General features: G+C 36.5%; 1 protein-coding gene across 2 annotated transcripts; it reads left to right on the top strand.

The window, feature by feature from the left end:
• Positions 1-10: 10 nt before the first annotated feature.
• On the top strand, positions 11-21082 carry PRR27 (proline rich 27). 2 transcript variants are annotated; one of them, XM_020873545.2, is made up of 4 exons: positions 11-196; positions 6881-6939; positions 10650-11164; positions 20975-21082. In XM_020873545.2, exons 2-3 carry the CDS (start codon positions 6892-6894, stop codon positions 11133-11135), a joined length of 534 nt encoding a protein of 177 aa, XP_020729204.2. In that variant the 5' UTR covers positions 11-196; positions 6881-6891; the 3' UTR covers positions 11136-11164; positions 20975-21082. The 2 variants fall into 2 exon arrangements, with proteins under 2 accessions (XP_020729204.2, XP_020729205.2); XM_020873546.2 differs by lacking the exon at positions 11-196 and adding an exon at positions 4640-4719.
• The last annotated feature ends 347 nt before the right edge of the window (positions 21083-21429 follow it).

Below are 21429 nucleotides of genomic sequence, written 5' to 3'. Positions count from 1 at the left end.
ATATATTCCATTCTATTTCTTGTTCACCTCACTTCCTTTCTTACACAGCCCAGACTTCACCCTTGATTTTTTTTTAAAGTATCATTTTGATAACTCATGTAACTCTTCTGTCCCTCTGCATTTGGTGCTACTGGAAAGCATCCAACCATGAACTAAATTTCTACTGCCACTTCATGCAAAGCAGCTAAATACGAAAGTAAGTTTGTTCTTTAAACATTTCTAAACATGTTAGTCATGAAAGACTGCTCATCAATCTTTGTTGTCTTGGTGTTAGAGTTAGCTGCCTTCTTCAACTCTCTCTAAACTCCCAATTCTCTTACTGAAAAAAAACTACCTTCCTACTTTATTGACAAATATTGAGTTCATCAAGCCTAAACATTTTTTACCTCGCTAGCATAACACTTCACTAACTTGATCTAAATCTGAACATAACTTTGACTGTCTCCTTCAAATCTCAAAGGCTGTGGTGATCTTTCTCTGGTTCAAAGCTAATAGCTCCTCTGGTGCTTTTTAAAACTTCCTCTGTACTCTATCCTGTTCAGTGTTGCTCACTGGGCAAAGTAATAGTAATGATTATAACGTCTGAAACTTATTGAACAGCTATGTGCAGGGCAATTTATATATTTGTCTCAATTATCTTTATAACTATTAAATTATTAATAACTCTTAAGATTATACCTTATGGATGAGGAAATTTTAGCAAAAAAAAAAAAGGAATATGTTGTCTCCAGGGGCAACATTTTATTTGGATCTATTAATATTTATGACCTGGTGATTCTTACAATTATCTTTATTTAGCTATTTCTTACTGGAAATACTCCATTTCTTTCTCCTACACAAACATCAATGGTCTCTAGGCCTCTGGCCACGGCCACTTCTTTTCAATTTCAACATATTTTTTCCTAAATCATATTGTCCACTTTAAACATTTTAATTGCCACATACAATTGGCTGATTAAAATCAGCTTCTAATTATTTAGATAAATTCAGCTCTAAATTACTGTTCTCCAAATTTAGACAGATATACCCAGTTGACTTCTGAAACCCTGTCTATATTTTTTGGCTCTCCAAATTAAAATGTAAGCGATATCAGTGGCAATGTGTAAGCAGACATCAACTCCTCAGTAGTTCAATAATCAAAACATTATCTGGCATTTGAATGAATTCCATATGTTCCATATACTCCACACCTAATATTTTATTTGTTTTGTTGTTTTAGTCGCTAAGTTGTTGTCTGACTCTTTCTGACCCCAAGGACAGTAGCCTGCCAGACTTCTCTATTCATGGGATTTTCCAGGCAAGAATACTGGAGAGCGCTCCCATTTCCTTCTCCAGGGCATCTTCCTGGATCAGGAATCCAACCTGAGTCCCCTGCATTGGCAGGCAGATTCTTTACCACTGAACAATTAGGGAAGCCTGATGGCAATATTTTATTACCACAAATTAAACTGGAGCATAGCATTTATCATAGCTGCGTTTTGCAATCAACAAATAATCTTCAAAGATTTGTCAAACACTATCTAGATGCAAGTTTATATTATTGGTACAGAGAGATACCTAAAGAGTCTCTTATAATTGAAAAAGACTTAAAACATATGAAAGCAGGAAAACACATTACAAAACTTTGCAGATGGATTGTATACCTGTGGCAGCAATAGTTAGTGGCATATCTTTGTTGAGTATTCCTCTTGTAAATTAAACATCTTGACATTTCCAAGAGCATAGCAGTCAATAACAAAATATAAAGTATCCTATTTCCATTATTACAAAATAGCAAGATACATTCTGCTCTATCCGTATTTTGAAGTCACCTACTATTTGTGGATATTAGGTTGTACATAACAGAAGAGTACTCTCATGTTTATTCATGTCTATTCTTTCCACCTGTCAAACATAATCTGCAGATTTCCTAACTTGTTGACTCACAAAGTAATGGACTTAATTATACTAATTTTCAGTGTAACAGTCAGAAATAGAGGGTCAACGAAGTTTACATGTGGGCTTCCCTGGTGGCTCAGATGGTAAAGAATCCACCTGCAGTGTGGGAGACCTGGGTTTGATCCCTGGGTTGGGAAGATCCCCTGGAGGAGAATTCCAACATCTGTATAACTGACTCTGGTCTGATGGCTTCTTTTTTATCTTCATAATTTTTTCTTGACTTTCTGTGTGTCTTGTAACTCTTTGTACTGAATGCCAGACATATGTTATAGTTCAGAATAAGATGAGGAAAATATTTTATGCTTGTATATGAGTACTTTTTTTCCTTCTATGAGGCCTTTAGTAGTGGGATTTGTATTAATTGACTCCACGGAGAGAATATTATGCACTTGAAGAAAGGATTCTCTTGCTCTGAATAAACACTGCAGCCACTATTATGATTCAAGAGTGTATCAACCTAAATCACTTCATGTTGCTCTGATGATGACTTGAGCACTGCCAACCAGTACGATATCTTGTTGTCATTTCTTATTGAGTACTACGTATAACTGGAGATACTGTGGTCAATAATAAATTCACAGGATGGAGCAGCTCTTCTAAGTTTTAATGGTTATAATTATTTTGGTAGGTAATTCATATTTGTAACACTCAAACTGTAGAAAATTCTGAAAGAGATGGGAATACCAGACCACCTGACCTGCCTCTTGAGAAACCTGTATGCAGGTCAGGAAGCAACAGTGAGAACTGGACATGGAACAACAGACCGGTTCCAAATAGGAAAAGGATTCCGTCAAGGCTGTATATTGTTACCCTGCTTATTTAACTTATATGCAGAGTACATCATGAGAAATGCTGGGCTGGAGGAAGCACAAGCTGGAGTCAAGATTGCCGGGAGAAATACCAATAACTTCAGATATGCAGATAACACCACCCTTATGGCAGAAAGTCAAGAAGAACTAAAGAGCCTCTTGATAAATGTGAAAGAAGAGAGTGAAAAAGTTGGCTTAAAGCTCAACATTGAGAAAACTAAGATCATGCCATCCAGTCCCATCACTTCATGGCAAATAGATGGGGAAACAGTGGAAACAGTGGCTGACTTTATTTTTGGGGGTTCCAAAATCGCTGCAGATGGTGATTGCAGCCATGAAATTAAAAGACCTTTGCTCCTTGGAAGGAAAGTTATGACCAGCCTAGACAGCATATTAAAAAGCAGAGACATTACTTTGTCAACAAAGGTCCATCTAGTCAGGGCTATGGTTTTTCCAGTGGTCATGTATCGATGTGAGAGTTGGACAATAAAGAAAGCTGAGCATCGGAGAATTTATGCTTTCGAACTGTGGTGTTGGAGAAGACTCTTGAGAGTCCCTTGGACTGCAAGGAGATCCAACCAGACCTGGGTGTTCATTGGAAGGACTGATGTTGAAGCTGAAACTCCAATACTTTGGCCACCTGATGCAAAGAGCTGACTCATTTGAAAAGACCTTGATGCTGGGAAAGATTCAAGGCAAGAGGAGAAGGGGACGACAGAGGATGAGATGGTTGGATGGCATCACCAACTCAATGGACATGGGTTTGGGTAGACTATGGCAGTTGGTGATGGACACGGAGGCCTGGCGTGCTGCAGTCCATGGGGTCGCAAAGAGTCGGACACAACTGGGCAACTAAACTGAACTGAACTGAACATAAGAAGAGAGACCGTACTGTTAATTTTTAAACTATTTGTTTTTCAATTGTATTCCATACTTAAAATGAAATAAAGCATAAGATTCTTTCATTGCAATTACCAATTGATGTCAAAAAATCAGTCAAGTAGTGCATATTTGGTCTTCCCAGGTGGCTCCAGTGGTAAAAAAAAAAAAAAAAAAAAGAAAAGAAAAAAACCCACCTGCCAATGCAGATTCAATCCCTGGGTCCTGGATTGGGAAGATTCCCTGGAGGAGGGCATGACAACACACTCCAGTATTCTTGCCTGGAGTATCCCATGGACAGAGGAGCCTGGTGGGCTACAATTCGCAGGTCACACAAAGTCAGACTCGACTGATGTGATTTAATACACACATACCTAATACATATTTGCAAAGTGCGTTTTGGAATTACATTTAAACTTCCTTAGTTTTATGGTTCAGAAATAAGCATGTAATTTACACTCAAATCAGCCAAATTGATAGGTTTTTATTTTTTTAGTTTTAATGTTGATTTATTTCAAACAGAAGAAGAAACATTAGATTAAGGATTTCTTATAAACACCCCTGGAGGAAAGGGAGTGAGGCACATTGTCCAGATTAAGACAAGACTGGTACCCCACATCCCCATCCCGGCACACACACTCTATTAAGATGCTCACATTTTTAAAGAGTTGTTTGTTGTTGTTGTTTTTTTAAATTCTCTAGTGGGTCTCAGATAAATTTTAATAGAGTGTGTTGCCTGCAAGAGGAAATGGCAACCCACTTCTAGTAATGCCAGGGAAGCCTGGTGGTCTACAGTCCATGGGGTTGCAAAGAGTCAGCCAGGACTTAGGGACTAAACCATCATCAGTGTCTAAATGCATGGCACATTTATATTCTTTCCTGGTTTGGAGAGGTTGGTAATACAGGGTGTTATGTAAATCTAACCACCAAATACTTAAATTCTCACATCAAGGCTGCATGAGAGGAGACGTATCAAAGAAAAATTTGTCTTCTCTAGGTGTAGATTGGACTTAAGAGTTCACAAAACCTGAGACGGATGGGTTTCTACTGAGGAATTCTCATGTTCTTCTGAAGGATTGAAAAATGGGGTCAAGTAAGCAGTTCTCACTTTAAATCTATTTGAAGAAAAAATAAAATCTGAGGGAAAGAGAGGATAAAAAGCATTACTTGAATGGGTCATAAATGTTCTTTGTTGTTTTTTTTCCTTTTTGGAGATTTCTAAAATAATAAATTACAAGTGATACATGGGTAGATAAGTGAATTGAGGCAATGATACCTTGGTGAGATTTTTAAATGCTGATACATCTGAGACTTTTCCATTTCTCAAGTTTTCATTTTAAGGAGTCTGAAATTATAGTTCTATTATCCTTTACTAGCTATCAATTTTTCTGAAAGGAATAAAAATTTTATTTTTACATTCTTTATGAAGAAGAAATATTTATTTCTCTTCAAGAGAATTGTTAATGCATTTAAGCTAATTAATAGTTGTCATATTAAAAAAAAAGGTCAAATTTAATTTAAAATATGATACAAACATCTCTGCAAGGTGATCTAACCCATCCATCCTAAAGGAAATCAGTCCTGAATATTCATTGGGAAGACTGATGCTGAAGCTGAAACTCCAATACTTTGGCCACATATGCTGCGAAGAATTGACTCATTGGAAAAGACCCTGATGCTGGAAAAGATTGAAGGTGGGAGGAGAAGGGGATGACAGAGGATGAGATGGCTGGATGGCATCACTGACTTGATGGACATGAGTTTGAGCAAGCTCCAGGAGTCGGAAATGGACAGGGATGCCTGGCGTGCTGCAGTCCACAAGGTCACAAAGAGTCGAACAGCACTGAGCAGCTAAACAGAACTGATTATAATATATAATAATTTAAGTTGATGTTAAACAACTTATGTAGGATTTCTTTTAAAAGCACATCAAAAAATGTAAATGTGCATTTTCTGACATAATTTATTTTATCTTTATTTATAGATTTTGGCCATAACATATGATCAAATTGATAGGTTTCCAAAATAATGGTAAGGTAAGGGAGAGGTTCTTCTAGATTATTCATCATATGATATGTCAGTTATCAAATAATTATTAGACAATATGATAATTATTGATATAGCAAACTAGACAGCTGCCATATAATTTGTCTTTGGAAATTGACTGCAGCCAATAAAAGATTCATATTTCAAAAACCTAGATAGGGGTACATGGAGTGATTTAGAAAGACAATCAATAGTTAACTTTTCATTGTTCATCTTTAGGACTCTACAATGAGGTATTGTTGTTTAGTTGCTAAGTCATTTCTGACTCTTTTGCAACCCCATAGACTAGCCTGCCCAGCCCTCGGGATTTCCCAGGCAAGAATCCTGGAGTGGATTGCCATTTTCTTCTCCAGGGTATCTTCCCCAACCCAGAGACTGAACCCACATCTCCTGCACTGGCAGGCTAGTTATTTACCACTGAGCTACCAGGGAAGTCCACAATGAGGTAAAGGCTACTTTAAAAATAATTAGACTAAAAAAATAAAAAATAAAAAAAATAATTAGACTATAATGAGGAATAAAATATTGTCTCCTTTAGGTATAAATTAATTATATTTTTTGTTTAGCTAATTAAAATTTTTCATTTTCTTTACAAAACATTAAAATATAACAGAGGGAAATTTTGATATTCTAAACAGTTTGGGAAAGATTCCTTTGATTGGTGAATTTTTTTCTTTTTCTTGTTCATTTATAATATGACCCATGTTAAAATGACAAGGCAGCTTGCAAAATAGGTAAAACAGAATTTTTTGAGAAGTTAAAAAGATTTTGATGAGGGAAAAAATAAGGCTAGAAAAAAAAGATAAAGCCAGACATGAAGTAAGTTCACCCAGATGAGGCACCACAACACCCTATAGAGTTCTAAAAATGGCCAAGACATCTGACTCTGAAATTCTCTGTACACAAAGAACAAAAATAAATGCAAAATCAGAAATAAGCCATGTCAGTATCAATAGGACATGAAAACAGTAATACTTCAAGAAATTCTGGTCATTGAAAGACATCTGCCATGAAGATACATTTGGCTTTGGTGTCATTCACATTAGGTAATGCTGACAGTAGATGAACAAGGTGATCAAATTTTCTGTGAAGATTCTTCCTAGTCAGACTAATAAGGCCATAGACACTTTTATTATTCTGTAGAAGAAAAATATGAGATATATTGTATGTTTTCTGAAACAATCAATTTATAACATTAATGTTCATAGGGTCAACCAACATGAAGTTCCTCCTTTGGGCCTGCCTCATGTATGTTTCTTTTGCAAGGGTAAGTAAACGGACTTTTAAAATTGTAGCAATAGTATAATCATCAAATAGTTGTAGACAGCTGTTCTACAATTGTATATTGTAGTTATAGTGTTGATAATGATGCAGAGACATGTTAATGAGTATGTAGTTTATTGTACCAAACTTTTCAAAAGAAATTTTCAGATGCCAAAATAATAAAAGTTGTGTAATCTGAAAATGAATAAGCAGCAAGGAAAAGAGGTGAATTCAGAAAGGCAGTGGGTTGGAGGAGAATAAAATTATAGGGAACCAGAATTCCAGGCAGATGATCTTAATAGTTTACATCTTCAGATTATACAAAACTGAATTAGGCTTCCTCTGGAAATGAAGTCCCATTGCTGGAGGTCTGATGTAGTTGCTGTTTTTCAGTCACTAAGTCATGTCTGACTCTTTATGACCCCATGGACTGCAGCACTCCAGGCTTCTCTGTCTTTCACTATGTCCCAGAGTTTGCTCAAATTCATGTCCATTGAGTTGGTGATGGCATCCAACCATCTCATCCTATGTTACCCCCTTCTCCTCCTGCCTTCAGTCTTTTCCAACATCAAGGTCTTTTTCAGTGAGTTGGTTCTTTGCATCAGGTGGCCAAAGCATTGGAGCTTCAGTTTCAGCATCAGTTCTTCCAGTAAATATTCAGGGTTAATTTCTTTAGGATTAACGGGTTGGATCAACTTACAGTCCAAGAGACACTCAAGAGTCTTCTCCAACACCACAATTCAAAAGTATCAGTTCTTCAACTCTCACCCTTCTCTATGATAGGTCCAACTCTCCCATCCATACATGAATACTGGAAAAACCATAGGTTTTACTATACAGACCTTTGTCGGCAAAGTGATGTCTCTGCTTTCTAATATGCTATCTAGGTTGGTCATAGCTTTTCTTCCAAGAAGCAAGCATCTATTAATTTTGTGACTACAGTCACCATCCAGTGATTTTGTAGCCCAAGAAAATAAAGTCTGTCATGGTTACTATTGTTTCCCCACCTATCTGCCATGAACAGACGGAACCAGATGCCATGATCTTAGTTTTTCAATGTTGAGCTTTAAGCCAACTTTTTCTCTCTCCTCTTTTATATTAATCAAGAGGTTCTTTAGTTCCTCTTTGCTTTCTGCTGTTATAGTGGCATCATCTGCACATCTGAAGTTGTTGATATTTTTCCCAGCAATCTTGATTCCAGCTTGTGCTTCATCCATCCTGGCATTTTGTATGATGTACTCTGCCTAAAGGTAAGTAAGTAGGGTGACAATATACAGCCTTGATATACTCCTTTTCCAATTTTGAATCAGTCTGCTGTTCCATGCCCAGTTCTAACTGTTGCTTCTTGACCTGCATAAAAGTTTCTCAGGAGACAGGTGAGGTGGTCTGGTATTGCCATCTCTTTAAGAATTTTCCACAGTTTGCTCTGATCCACACAGTCAACAGCTTTAGCATAGTCAACGAAGCAAAAGCAGACATTGTTTTGGAATTGCCTTGCTTTTTCTACGATCCAGAAGATGTTGGCAATTTGATCTCCGGTTCCTGTGCTTTTTCTAACTCCAGCTTGTACATCTAAAAGTTCTTAGTTCACATACTGTTGAAGCTTAGCTTGAAAGATTTTAGCATTATCTTGCTAGCATGTGAAATAAGCCCAATTATATAGTAGTTTGAACATTCTTTGGTATTGCCTTTCTTTGGTATTGGAATGAAAACTGACTTTTTCTAGTCCTGTGGCCACTGCTGAGCCTTTCAAATTTGCTGGCATATTGAGTGCAGCACTTTCACAGCATCATCTTTTAGGACTTGAAATAACTCAGCTGAAATTCCATCACCTCCTCTACCTTTTTTCTTACTAATTATTCCTAACGACCCCTTGACTTCACACTTTGGCATGTCTGGCTTTAGGTAAGTGATCACACCATCATGGTTATCAGGGTCATGAAGACCTTTTTTATATAGTTTTCTGTGTATTCTTGCCACCTCTTCTTAATCTCTTCAGCTTCTCTTAGGTCCTTGCTGCTTCTGTCCTTTATTGTGCCCATATTTGCATGAAATGTTCCCTTGATATCTCCAATTTTGTTGAAGAGATCTCTCGTCTTTCCCATTCTGCTGTTTTCCTGTATTTATTTGAATTTTTCACTTAAGAAGTCTTTCTTATCTCTCCTTTCTTGTCTCTGTGGAACTCCATAATGAATAACCATAGTGAATTAACTTTTTCCTTTGTTTTATAAATGCTTCCAGTTTATTGATGAGATAAAACTTTTTTTTTTCATCTATGTATAAATGTATTTTGGAGGAAATGGAAACCCACTCCAGTATTCTTGCCTAGAGAAATCCATGGACAGAGGAGCCTGACGGGCTATGGTCCATGGGATTGCAAAGAGTTGGACATGACTAAGCGACTAACATGCACATAAATATATTTGTTTCTACCTTGAAGTATATTTTACATTTTAAAACTCTCTGATTTTTAGTATGCAATTTTGTGACTACTGTTGCTGTTAAAATATTGATCCTATTAAACTCATATTTGATAGAAAAATGTTTATGAAGTATACCTATATTTGTGCTCAACATATTTACTGTAAGAATTTTCTTTCTTTTCAATGAACAGAAGCATTAAGCAAGTATACACCCTTTATAGTGGATATAAGTTTTGCTATGCCCGGATTTTCTCCTCATGCTTTGACAAGGTTTTATGACAATATTGTAGTGAGTTTACTTCAACAAAATAAGTGATGAATCTAAGAAGATTTTGCCTATATGAAAGGATAGCAGAAGAAAGCATGATCTAGGAATTACTAGCAGGAGAAATATATCCCAAAGTGTTAGGTGACTTCTGTGTGGCAAATGCTCAAATTATCCCTATGTAGCGCACCAAGACATTCATCAGTTCACTGCCATTAGAATTTTTTTTTTTAGTTCTTTGTCATTTTTGCCTCAATTCTGATGACAGGAGAGTGCTAAGAAAATAATACTTATATCTACCCACAAGTATGCAGTAGATCAACACAACAATCTGTCAAAGAAAGGCCAAGACACATGATCCAGATGTGTACAGTTTTAACCAAATACCATTAGACATAACCAAATACCATTAGACATATGGCAAAGGAATAGAAAATAATTTTAAAATGAAAACAATATGAGATACTATTTTTAATTTCTTACAAGAGTTAAGATTTTAATCATAAGAATTAGAACTCCCTGATCACAATATGAATCACTGTGTCTGTCTCTATGAACACTCTGGAATGTCTATTGTTTGTATATCATGCATCTTACCTTCATGATCCAGGAGCAAGTATTTTAACTCAGTAATTCAGGAAACTACTCTAAAATTGGAAATAATATTATGCACAATATTAAATTTTAATGAAGAAACTTCCTACCTGGGAGACAACAACCCTGGCACAAGCAAAGAAATCTTGTCTGTTCTATGCAGGTAGACAGCACAGAGTAGGCATTCATTTGATACTTTTTTAAAGTTCTTGAAAATACATCAAGAAAGATAAAGTATCCCCAAACCATTGAGGAACAATCTACATTCATTGAGAAGTTATATTGCAAAGTCTTTAGTCCCTGGGGATTATGTGATAAACCCAAATGATGATATAATATAATATTTACCCATTAAATGTCATCACAGTCATAAGTAATATAGAGATAGGATGGATGTAATCATTTTTAATTGACTACTTTGCTCTCCTTTAGGATTACGGTGACAACATAGGCAGTCCTTACCCAGTTAACCCATCTGCAAGTATTCCTTACCCAGTTAACCCATCTGCAAATATTCCTTATCCCATGCCAGACAGTGATTACACTCCTCCTGTCTATCTTACAAAGACTAACTTCCCCAATTACCCTGTGAATCCTGATCGTGATACAGCAGTACCCTCAAATCCCCTGGTTTTCACTGTTCTTGGAGCTCCCCTCTACAGCATTGCTAGTCTTCCCATATCTCCTTTTCCCCGTCAACCTCCTCCTACTGGGGTTTTCCGCCTTGTTCCTGCCTCAAGTAGACCTACGGGACCTTTTTACCCACCTAATGAAGCTGCACCTTCTGCAGACAATACATATATAGTTGAGATTCTCGTCCCACCTACTACACCCCCACATACTCTCCCAGATATCCAACCACTTGCTATAACAGAGCCTGATGAAGCCGAGCCTGCAGCAGCTGCCCTGCTGGCCTAGAACCTCACTCCTCAATTTCTTTTGACCAGGTAAGTGGCCTCAGTCTTAGTCCTGTGATGCGTGAGATTTATAGTAGCAGGAAAGAAACAGTCTCTCCATAAACAAACATATATCCACTGAGATATTTTTGAACAGCTTTATTGAGATAGTATATACAACAAACTACCAATACTAAAAGTGTATACTCTGATAAGTTTGGGCATGTATATACACCCATGGTTTGTTGACATCACTGACTCAATGAACATGAGCTTGAACAAACTCAGAGAGATAGTAAAGGACAGGGAAAGACTGGCTTGCTGCAGTTCATGCGGTTGCAAAGAGTCTGATATGACTTAGTGACTGAAGGACAGCAATGAAAAAAACACCAAGATAAGACTATATTCACAATAGCCAGAGGTTATTCTACTGGTTATTTTTTCATTATTGTTTGTTTTAAATATTCACACACTCCCCTTTTTACTGTTCTTGTTGTACTTTCTGTTGGTACAGATTCATTCACAATTTCCAGAATGCTATATAAGCAGAATCATACTGTATATACTCTTTTGTGCCTGGTTTCTTCCACTCAGCATAATTATTCTGAGATTTATCCATGTAGTTATGCATATCAATAGTTCAGTCACTTTTTTTGCAAAGTTGTGTTAGATTATATGGATATATCATAATTTTTACCCATTCATTTGTTGATGAACATTTTAACTTCCAAGCTGAATACCATCTATACCATTTATTTATATCCAGTTACATATTGCATGCAGTACTGTCTTAAATTGCTTAGTTCAATAAAAACTGATTAGATGGACAGCCTTGCCTTGCTTCTGATATTGAGGGAAAAATTTATTCTAGGATGTAATTAGGTTGCTATGATTTTCACCTTTAGTAAACAGGAATGGAAAAACATTTTGATCTAAGGATAATTTTTCCCATTGCAGAGATCAAATCATTCTGAGTGCTCAGCCATATGACCTGTGATAACTAAGCTTTTTTACTCTGGCTGTGTGATCAAGGGCTTCCCAGATGGTTCCAGTGTTAAAGAATCTGCCTGCCAAAGCAGGAGGCATAAGAGATGCAGGTTCAATCTCTGGGTCAGGAAGATCCCCTGGAGGAGGGCCTGGCAACCCACTCCAGTATTCTTGCCTGGAGAGTCTCATGGACGGGGAGCCTGGCAGGCTACAGTCCATAGGATTGCAAAGAGTCAAACACAACTGAAGTGACTTAGCACCCATACATGATAAAAATGTTTTTTCCTGCCACATACTGTGCCATTTTGAGCACTAGATGTTTTTCATTTCATCTTTTCAGATGGTTCTTGACCTGACCTGAGGTAGTATCATCGTATCTTAGGATAATCTATTTATTTATTTATATTGACTTATAGTTGATTTACAATATTATAGTGTTAGGTATACATCATTGTGATTTGATATTTTTAAAGATTGTATTCCATGTAAAGTTGTTACAAAACATTGACTATTTTGCCCTGTGTGAAACAGTATATTCTTGTTGCTTACCTATTTTATACATAGTAGTTTGTATCTCCTAATCCCATACCCCTATCTTGTCCCTCCCACCTTCCTTCTCCCCACCAATAACCACTATTTTGTGCTCCATAATTGTCTTTTTCTGTTTTGTTATATACAATATTTTGTTTTAATTTTTAGATTCCACATATAAGTTGATAACACAGAGACTGTCTTTCTCTGTCTGACTTATTTCACTAAGCATAATACACCTAGGCCCATTCACGTTGTTGCAAATGGCAAAAGTTCATTCTTTGTTAGAGCTGATTAATATTTGTATATATTGGTATATATGTGGAGGGAATGGCAATCCACTCCAGTATTTTTGCCTGGAGAATCCCATGGACGGAAAAGCCAACAGGCGACAGTCTGTGGGGCTGCGAAGAGTTGGATGCGACTGAGCTACTAGCACATATGGGGCTTCTCTGGTGCCTCAGGTGGTGAAGAATCTACCTGCAAAGTAGGAGGTCCATGTTCAGTCCCTGGAATGGGAAGATCCCCTAGAGAAGGGAATAGTTCTCCACTCCAGTGTTCTTACCTGGAGAATCCCATGGACAGAGGAGCCTGGTGGGCTACAGCCCATGGCTGACTAATATTCCATTGCACATTTACAATGGAATATTAATATATATATATATATTAGTATGTGTGTATATGTGTGTGTATATATATATATGTAAAATATATAATATAAAAAATTATTGTAATTTTATGTATTGTATTGTAATGTAAAAAATTGTATTGTATGTATGTATTGTAATGTAAAAATGTATTGTAATGTATGTATTATAATGTAAAAAAATATATATATATGTAAAATCACACCTTCCTTATTTGTTCATCTATTGATGGACTTGTACCTTGCTTCCATATCTTGGCTATTGTAAATAACGCTGCTGTAAGCACAGGATAACCTTTTTTTTTTTCATTTATTTTAATTAGTTGGAGGCTAATTACTTTACAATATTGTAGTGGTTTTTGTCATACATTGACATGAATTAGCCATGGATTTACATGTATTCCCCATCCTGATCCCCCCTCCCACCTCCCTCTCCACCGGATCCCTCTGGGCCTTCCCAGTGCACCAGCCCTGAGCACCCGTCTCATGCATCCAACCTGGGCTGGTGATATGTTTCACCCTAGGTAATATACATGTTTCGATGCTGTTCTCTTGAAACATCCCACCCTCGCCTTCTCCCACAGAGTCCAAAAGTCTGTTCTATACATCTGTGTCTCTTTTTCTGTTTTGCATATAGGGTTATCGTTGCCATCTTTCTAAATTCCATATATATGTGTTAGTATACTGTAATGGTCTTTATCTTTCTGGCTTACTTCACTCTGTATAATGGGCTCCAGTTTCATCCATCTCATTAGAACTGATTCAAATGAATTCTTTATAATGGCTGAGTAATATTCCATGGTGTATATGTACCACAGCTTCCTTATCCATTCATCTGCTGATGGGCATCCAGGTTGCTTCCATGTCCTGGCTATTATAAACAGTGCTGCGATGAACATTGGGGTGCACGTGTCTCTTTCAGATTTGGTTTCCTCGGTGTGTATTTGCAGAAGTGGGATTGCTGGGTCATATGGCAGTTCTATTTCCAGTTTTTTAAGAAATCTCCACACTGTTTTCCATAGCAGCTGTACTAGTTTGCATTCCCACCAACAGTGTAAGAGGGTTCCCTTTTCTCCACACCCTCTCCAGCATTTATTGCTTGTAGACTTTTGGATAGCAGCCATCCTGACTGGCGTGTAATGGTACCTCATTGTGGTTTTGATTTGCATTTCTCTGATAATGAGTGATGTTGAGCATCTTTTCATGTGGTTTTTTTTTTGCCATCTGTATGTCTTCCTTGGAGAAATGTCTGTTTAGTTCTTTGGCCCATTTTTTGATTGGGTCATTTATTTTTCTGGAATTAAGCTGCAGGAGTTGCTTGTATATTTTTGAGATTAATCCTTTGTCTGTTGCTTCATTTGCTATTATTTTCTCCCAATCTGAGGGCTGTCTTTTCACCTTGCTTATAGTTTCCTTTGTTGTATAAAAGCTTTTAAGTCTCATTAGGTCCCATTTGTTTACTTTTGCTTTTGTTTCTAATATTCTGGGATGTGGGTCATAGAGGATCCTGCTGTGATTTATGTCGGAGAGTGTTTTGCCTATGTTCTCCTCTAGGAGTTTTATAGTTTCTTGTCTTACATTTAGATCTTTAATCCATTTTGAGTTTATTTTTGTGTATGGTGTTAGAAAGTGTTCTAGTTTCATTCTTTTACAGGTGGTTGACCAGTTTTCCCAGCACCACTTGTTAAAGAGGTTGTCTTTTTTCCATTGTGTATCCTTGCCTCCTTTGTCGAAGATAAGGCGACCGTAGGTTCGTGGATTTATCTCTGGGCTTTCTATTCTGTTCCATTGATCTATATTTCTGTCTTTGTGCCAGTACCATACTGTTGATGACTGTGGCTTTGTAGTATAGTCTGAAGTCAGGCAGGTTGATTCCTCCAGTTCTATTCTTCTTTCTCAAGATTACTTTGGCTATTCGAGGTTTTTTGTATTTCCATACAAATTGTGACATTATTTGTTCTAGTTCTGTGAAAAATACCGTTGGTAGCTTGATAGGGATTGCATTGAATCTATAGATGGCTTTGGGTAGTATAGCCATTTTGACAATATCGATTCTTCCAATCCATGAACACGGTATATTTCTCCATCTGTTTGTGTCTTCTTTGATTTCTTTCATCAGTGATTTATAGTTTTCTATGTATAGGTCTTTTGTTTCTTTAGGTAGATACACTCCTAAGTATTTTGTTCTTTTTGTTGCAATGGTGAGTGGTATTGTTTCCTTAATTTCTCTTTCTGTTTTCTCATTGTTAGTGTATAGGAATGCAAGAGATTTCTATGTGTTAATTTTATATCCTGCAACTTTACTATATTCATTAATTAGTTCTAGTAATTTTCTGGTAGAGTCTTTAGGGTTTTCTATGTAGAGGATCATGTCATCTGCAAACAGAGAGAGTTTCACTTCTTCTTTTCCTATCTGGATTCCTTTTACTTCTTTTTCTGCCCTGATTGCTCTGGCCAACACTTCCAAAACTATGTTGAACAGTAGTGGTGAGAGTGGGCACCCTTGTCTTGTTCCTGATTTTAAGGGAAATGCTTTCAATTTTTCACCATTGAGGGTAATGCTTGCTGTGGGTTTGTCATATATAGCTTTTATTATGTTGAGGTATGTTCCTTCTATTCCTGCTTTCTGGAGAGTTTTAATCATAAATGGATGTTGAATTTTGTCAAAGGCTTTTTCTGCATCTATTGAGATAATCATATGGTTTTTATCTTTCAATTTGTTAATGTGGTGTATTACATTGATTGATTTGCAGATATTAAAGAATCCTTGCATTCCTGGGATAAAGCCCACTTGGTCATGGTGTATGATTTTTTTAATATGTTGTTGGATTCTGTTTGCTAGAATTTTGTTAAGGATTTTTGCATCTATGTTCATCAGTGATATTGGCCTGTAGTTTTCTTTTTTTGTGGCATCTTTGTCTGGTTTTGGAATTAGGGTGATGGTGGCCTCATAGAATGAGTTTGGAAGTTGACCTTCTTCTGCAATTTTCTGGAAGAGTTTGAGTAAGATAGGTGTTAGCTCTTCTCTAAATTTTTGGTAGAATTCAGCTGTGAAGCCATCTGGCCCTGGGCTTTTGTTTGCTGGAAGATTTCTGATTACAGTTTCAATTTCCTTGCTTGTGATGGGTTTGTTAAGATCTTCTATTTCTTCCTGGTTCAGTTTTGGAAAGTTATACTTCTCTAAGAAATTGTCCATTTCTTCCAAGTTGTCCATTTTACTGGCATAGAGCTGCTGGTAGTAGTCTCTTATGATCCTTTGTATTTCAGTGTTGTCTGTTGTGATCTCTCCATTTTTGTTTCTAATTTTGTTAATTTGGTTCTTCTCCTTTTGTTTCTTAATGATTCTTGCTAATGGTTCATCAATTTTGTTTATTTTTTCAAAAAACCAGCTTTTAGCTTTGTTGATTTTTGCTATGGTCTCTTTAGTTTCTTTTGCATGTATTTCTGCCCTAATTTTTAAGATTTCTTTCCTTCTACTAACCCTGGGGTTCTTCATTTCTTCCTTCTCTAGTTGCTTTAGGTGTACAGTTAGGTTATTTATTTGACTTTTTTCTTGTTTCTTGAGGTAGGCCTGTAATGCTGTGAATCTTCCCCTTAGCATTGCTTTTACAGTGTCCCATAGGTTTTGGGTTGTTGTGTTTTCATTTTCATTCATTTCTATGCATATTTTTATTTCTTTTTTTATTTCTTCTATGATTTGTTGGTTATTCAGAAGCATGTTGTTTAGCCTCCATATGTTTGAATTTTTAATAATTTTTTTCCTGTAATTGAGATCTAATCTTACTGCACTGTGGTCAGAAAAGATGACTGGAATGATTTCAGTTTTTTTGAATTTCCCAAGACTAGATTTATGGCCCAGGATGTGATCTATTCTGGAGAAGGTTCCGTGTGCACTTGAGAAAAAGGTGAAGTTGATTGTTTTGGGGTGAAACGTCCTATAGATGTCAGTTAGGTCTAGCTGGTCCATTTGTGTCCTTTAAAGTTTGTGTTTCCTTGTTAATTTTCTGTTTAGTTGATCTATCCATAGTTGTGAGTGGTGTATTAAAGTCTCCCACTATTGTTGTGTTACTCTTAATTTTCTCTTTCATACTCGTTAGTGTTTGCCTAGGATAACTTTTTAGATCTTTGTATCTGTGTTTTTATCCTCCTCTTTCCTTCAGATTCTCTGCCCTGTGAATTTTAGCTATCTTGGTGTTCCTAGACTCCCAGCTCCAGCTCCCTTCACTAAGGCCTCGAAACAATGCAAGCAGTAAGCTAAGATAATCATAGGGTTCATTTCCACTGCTTCTTGTCTCTTAGAGATTGCTGTTCTTCATAAATTGATATTCAGATATTGAGAAATAGTTGCTTCTCATATTTTGGTATTTTTTAAATTTTTAAATGAATTTTTTAAATTCATTTCAGACAAGAGGGTATATTCAGTTTCTGTTACTTATTTTAACCAAAACTATAGTCCTCTAAATTTTCTTAAAAGCAATGATTTAAAAAAAAAAATAGAAGCCCTTTGTCCCTAAGTTTTAGAGCTGTGGCTATTTTAAAAAAGGAAAAGAACGATTCCAAAGTACATGGAAGATACTCTGAAACCTGGGCACAGGCTAAAGACAAATGAGAGCTTAAACTCAGCAGTGAATAATTAATAAAGTGTATTGCCACTAATTGAATACTCCTAGTAGTTGTTTGCTAGAAGGAGGTAAAACTTTGCTTCTTGTACCCTTATTCCTGATAGAGATCAGGATCAAGTTAAATGGTTGCATGGAACTGCTCCCCAGAAGTTTAAAGTGCCATCCTGATGCTCCAATGCTCTACATATTAACATGTTCCTTTAGTATGTGTGACACAAAGTACTCTCCTTCCATCAGTCTATATACATACTTATAATTTCTGACTCACGTGGAGATAAAGAGATATTTTAGAAAGTATGGGTACAAAGAAATAAGACTTCAGAAAAGTGGGCCTTGAAAACACTGCTAAATGTATTAGGCTGTTTCTTATATCCAAAGGAATTTATTAAGGACCTTTATTACATAATTTGACCAGTTCTTTGTTTCCAAAAGCTAAGTCTGATAGCAGTTATCAGTTCAGTTCAGTTCAATCATTCAGTCATGTCTGACTCTTTGCAATCACATGAACTGCAGCATGCCAGGCCTCCCTGTCCATCACCAACTCTCAAAGTTTACCCAAACTCTTGTCCATTGAGTTGGTGATGCCATCCAACCATCTCATCCTCTGACATCCCCTTCTCCTCCCACCTTCAATCTTTCCCAGCATTAGGGTATTTTCAAATAAGTCAGCTCTTCACATCAGGAGGCCAAAGTATTGGAGTTTCAGCTTCAACATCAGTCCTTCCAATGAACACTCAGGACTGATCTCCTTTAGGATGGACTGGTTGGATCTCCGTGCAGTCCAAAGGACTCTCAAGTGTATGCTCCAACACCACAGTTTAAAAGCATCAATTCTTCAGCAACTCAGCTTTCTTTATGGTCTTACTCTCACATCCATACATGACTATTGGAAAAATCATAACTTTGACTGGATGGACTTTTGTCAGGAAAGTAATGTCTCTGCCTTTTAAATGCTGTATAGGTTTGTCATAAATTTTCTTCCAAGGAGCAAGCATCTTTTAACTTCATGGCTGCAATCACCATCCACAGTGATTTTGGAGCCCAAGAAAATAAATTCTGTCACTCTTTCCATTGTTTCCCATCTATTTGCAATCAAGCGATGATCTTAGTTTTTGAATTTTGAGTTTTAAGCCAGCTTTTTCAGTCTCCTTTTTCACTTTCATCAAGAGGTTCCTTAGTTCCTCTTCACTTTCTGCCATAAGGGTGGTGTCATCTGCTTATCTGAGGTTATTGATATTTCTCCTGGAAATCTTGATTCCAGCTTGTGCTTCATCCAGCCCAGCATTTTACATGATGTACTCTGCCTTGACGTACTTCTTTCCCAATTTGGAACCAGTCTGTTGTTCCAAGTCCAGTTCTAACTGTTGCTTCTTGACCTGCATACAGATTTCTCAGCAGGCAGGTCAGGTGGTCTGGTATTCCCATCTCTTTAAGAATTTTCCACAGTTTGTGGTGATCCACACAGTCAAAGGCTTTGGCATAGTCAATAAAGCAGAAATACATGTTTTTCTGGAACTCTCTTGCTTTTTTGACTATCCAGCACATCTTTTCAATTTGTTCTCTGATTCCTCTGCCTTTTCTAAATCCAGCTTGAACATCTGAAACTTCCCAGTTCATGTACTGTTGAAGCCTAACTTGGAGAATTTTCATCATTACTTCGCTAGAGTATCAGATGAGTGCAATTACGTGGTAATTTGAACATTCTTTGGCATTGCCTTTCTTTAGGATTGAAATGAAAACTGACCTTTTCCAGTCCTGTGCCACTGCTGAGTCTTCCAAATTTGCTGGCATATTGAGTGTAGCACTTTCACAGCATCATCTTTTAGGACTTGAAATAGCTCAGCTGGAATTCCATCACCTCCACTAGCTTTGTTTGTAGTGAGGCTTCCTAAGGCCCACTTGACTTCACTCTCCACGATGTCTGGCTCTTGGTGAGTGATCACACCGTCATGGTTATCTGGGTCATTAAGATCTTTTTTGTATAGTTATTCTGAGTATTCTTGCCACTGCTTCTTAATATCTTCTGCTCCTGTTAGGTCCATACCATTTCTATCCTTCATTGTTACCTCATTCCTTTATCCTTTCATAAATCTTTTCCAATTTGACTGTTATAAATATTCGCTAGACAGGAAAATGGCAAGGCTTTATTTGACTGTTAACCACATCAGGATTTCTGCTGAGACGACATCAGTGCTTACAGTAGAATTGAAGACCTAATTTGATAGCTTTTACTATTGTTGGTAGGACTTCCCTGGTGGCTCAGACAGTAAAGCATCTGCCTACAATGTGGGAGAGCCAGGTTCAATCCCTGGGTCAGGAAGATCCCCTGGAGAAGGAAATGGCAACCCACTCCAGTACTCTTGCTTGGAAAATCCCATGAACAGTTGATCTTGGTAGGCTACAGTCCCTGTGGTTGCAAAGAGTTGGACATGACTGAGCAACTTCACTTCACTGTTGTTGGTGATGCTTCTTAACAGCAGCTATTAAAAAACAAATTAAAAGGCTTAAATGTTGAGTTAAACTTTTTCTACTGTCATATTCTTTGATGTTTTTATTTTACCATTTTATAAGATAAAAGAGTATTTATCAGTGAATTAATTCAAGATATTCCAAAATTTAATACTTTCATATTTTCAATAAACATTTATAATTCTTTCCTTACTATATTAATGACAATTCATAACAGGTAAAAGAAAGAGTACTACTTTTCTAGAAAAGCTTTTTAAGACAGAGAAGGAATTCTACTTCAAGTCATTCAGTATCTTGTGAGACTGGTGATTTGATCCCAACACTCCCACACAAAATGTTCTATATAATATATGCATGCATGCAAATAAATCATAACATTGAATTAACATTGCATTTTTAAATTGTTATGAGAATGCATAATAGCTGTAAGAAGATAGAGGAAAACAAACTTGATTCTCTTAAATGTGACTTTTAATAGTAGCATGGATTTGTAGATAACCATTCAATATAGTCCCTTAATGTTAAAATCTTTATGCAACAAGAGGAAATTTCTATAGCCATTTGATAATTTTTATACAAAACTAATATGTTGTCTTTCTTTTTCAGGAATAACTGGAACAAGAATCAGTGAAAGCTAAAAAAAAGTTATTTTATTTTCAAAGATTACCATTCTGTTATATTAAAAATATATTTCAATAAAAAACACTTAAATAATCAGTCTCACCATATAGGTTTGTTTGTTATATTTTTTCATTGGATTTAATTTATATGAAAATGATATTTATAGTGTATTTTTTTTCCAATTCACAATTGTAAAAGGTTACTTCTTAACTATGTAAATAATAATTGTCAGAGATTTAAACATCTGTTGGCAATGTGTGCTTTTCTTTTGAATAAACCCTATATAAAAAATATAACACAAATAGAATTTTTTATTTTTTGTTTCCAATTTGTTTCTTCTGAAAGTAAACAGAAAGTAGTTTGTTAGGGAAATTAAAATGGAGGAAGTCTTGTTCAAATTTCAGAAGTAGGAGAGCTGACTTGCTTCTGACCTGTCTGGA

The sequence above is a fragment of the Odocoileus virginianus genome, chromosome 29 (genome assembly GCF_023699985.2).
Source record: "Odocoileus virginianus isolate 20LAN1187 ecotype Illinois chromosome 29, Ovbor_1.2, whole genome shotgun sequence".
NCBI classification, from domain to species: Eukaryota; Metazoa; Chordata; class Mammalia; order Artiodactyla; family Cervidae; genus Odocoileus; species Odocoileus virginianus.
Note: the sequence above shows the minus strand (reverse complement) of the source record. Positions and strands in the feature narration are given on the sequence as shown.

Excerpts from the sequence above, each read along its gene's own strand:
- PRR27 (XM_020873546.2), top strand. Across the intron at positions 6,940-10,649 it reads TGTATGTTTCTTTTGCAAGG|GATTACGGTGACAACATAGG; the intron begins GTAAGTAAACGG and ends GCTCTCCTTTAG.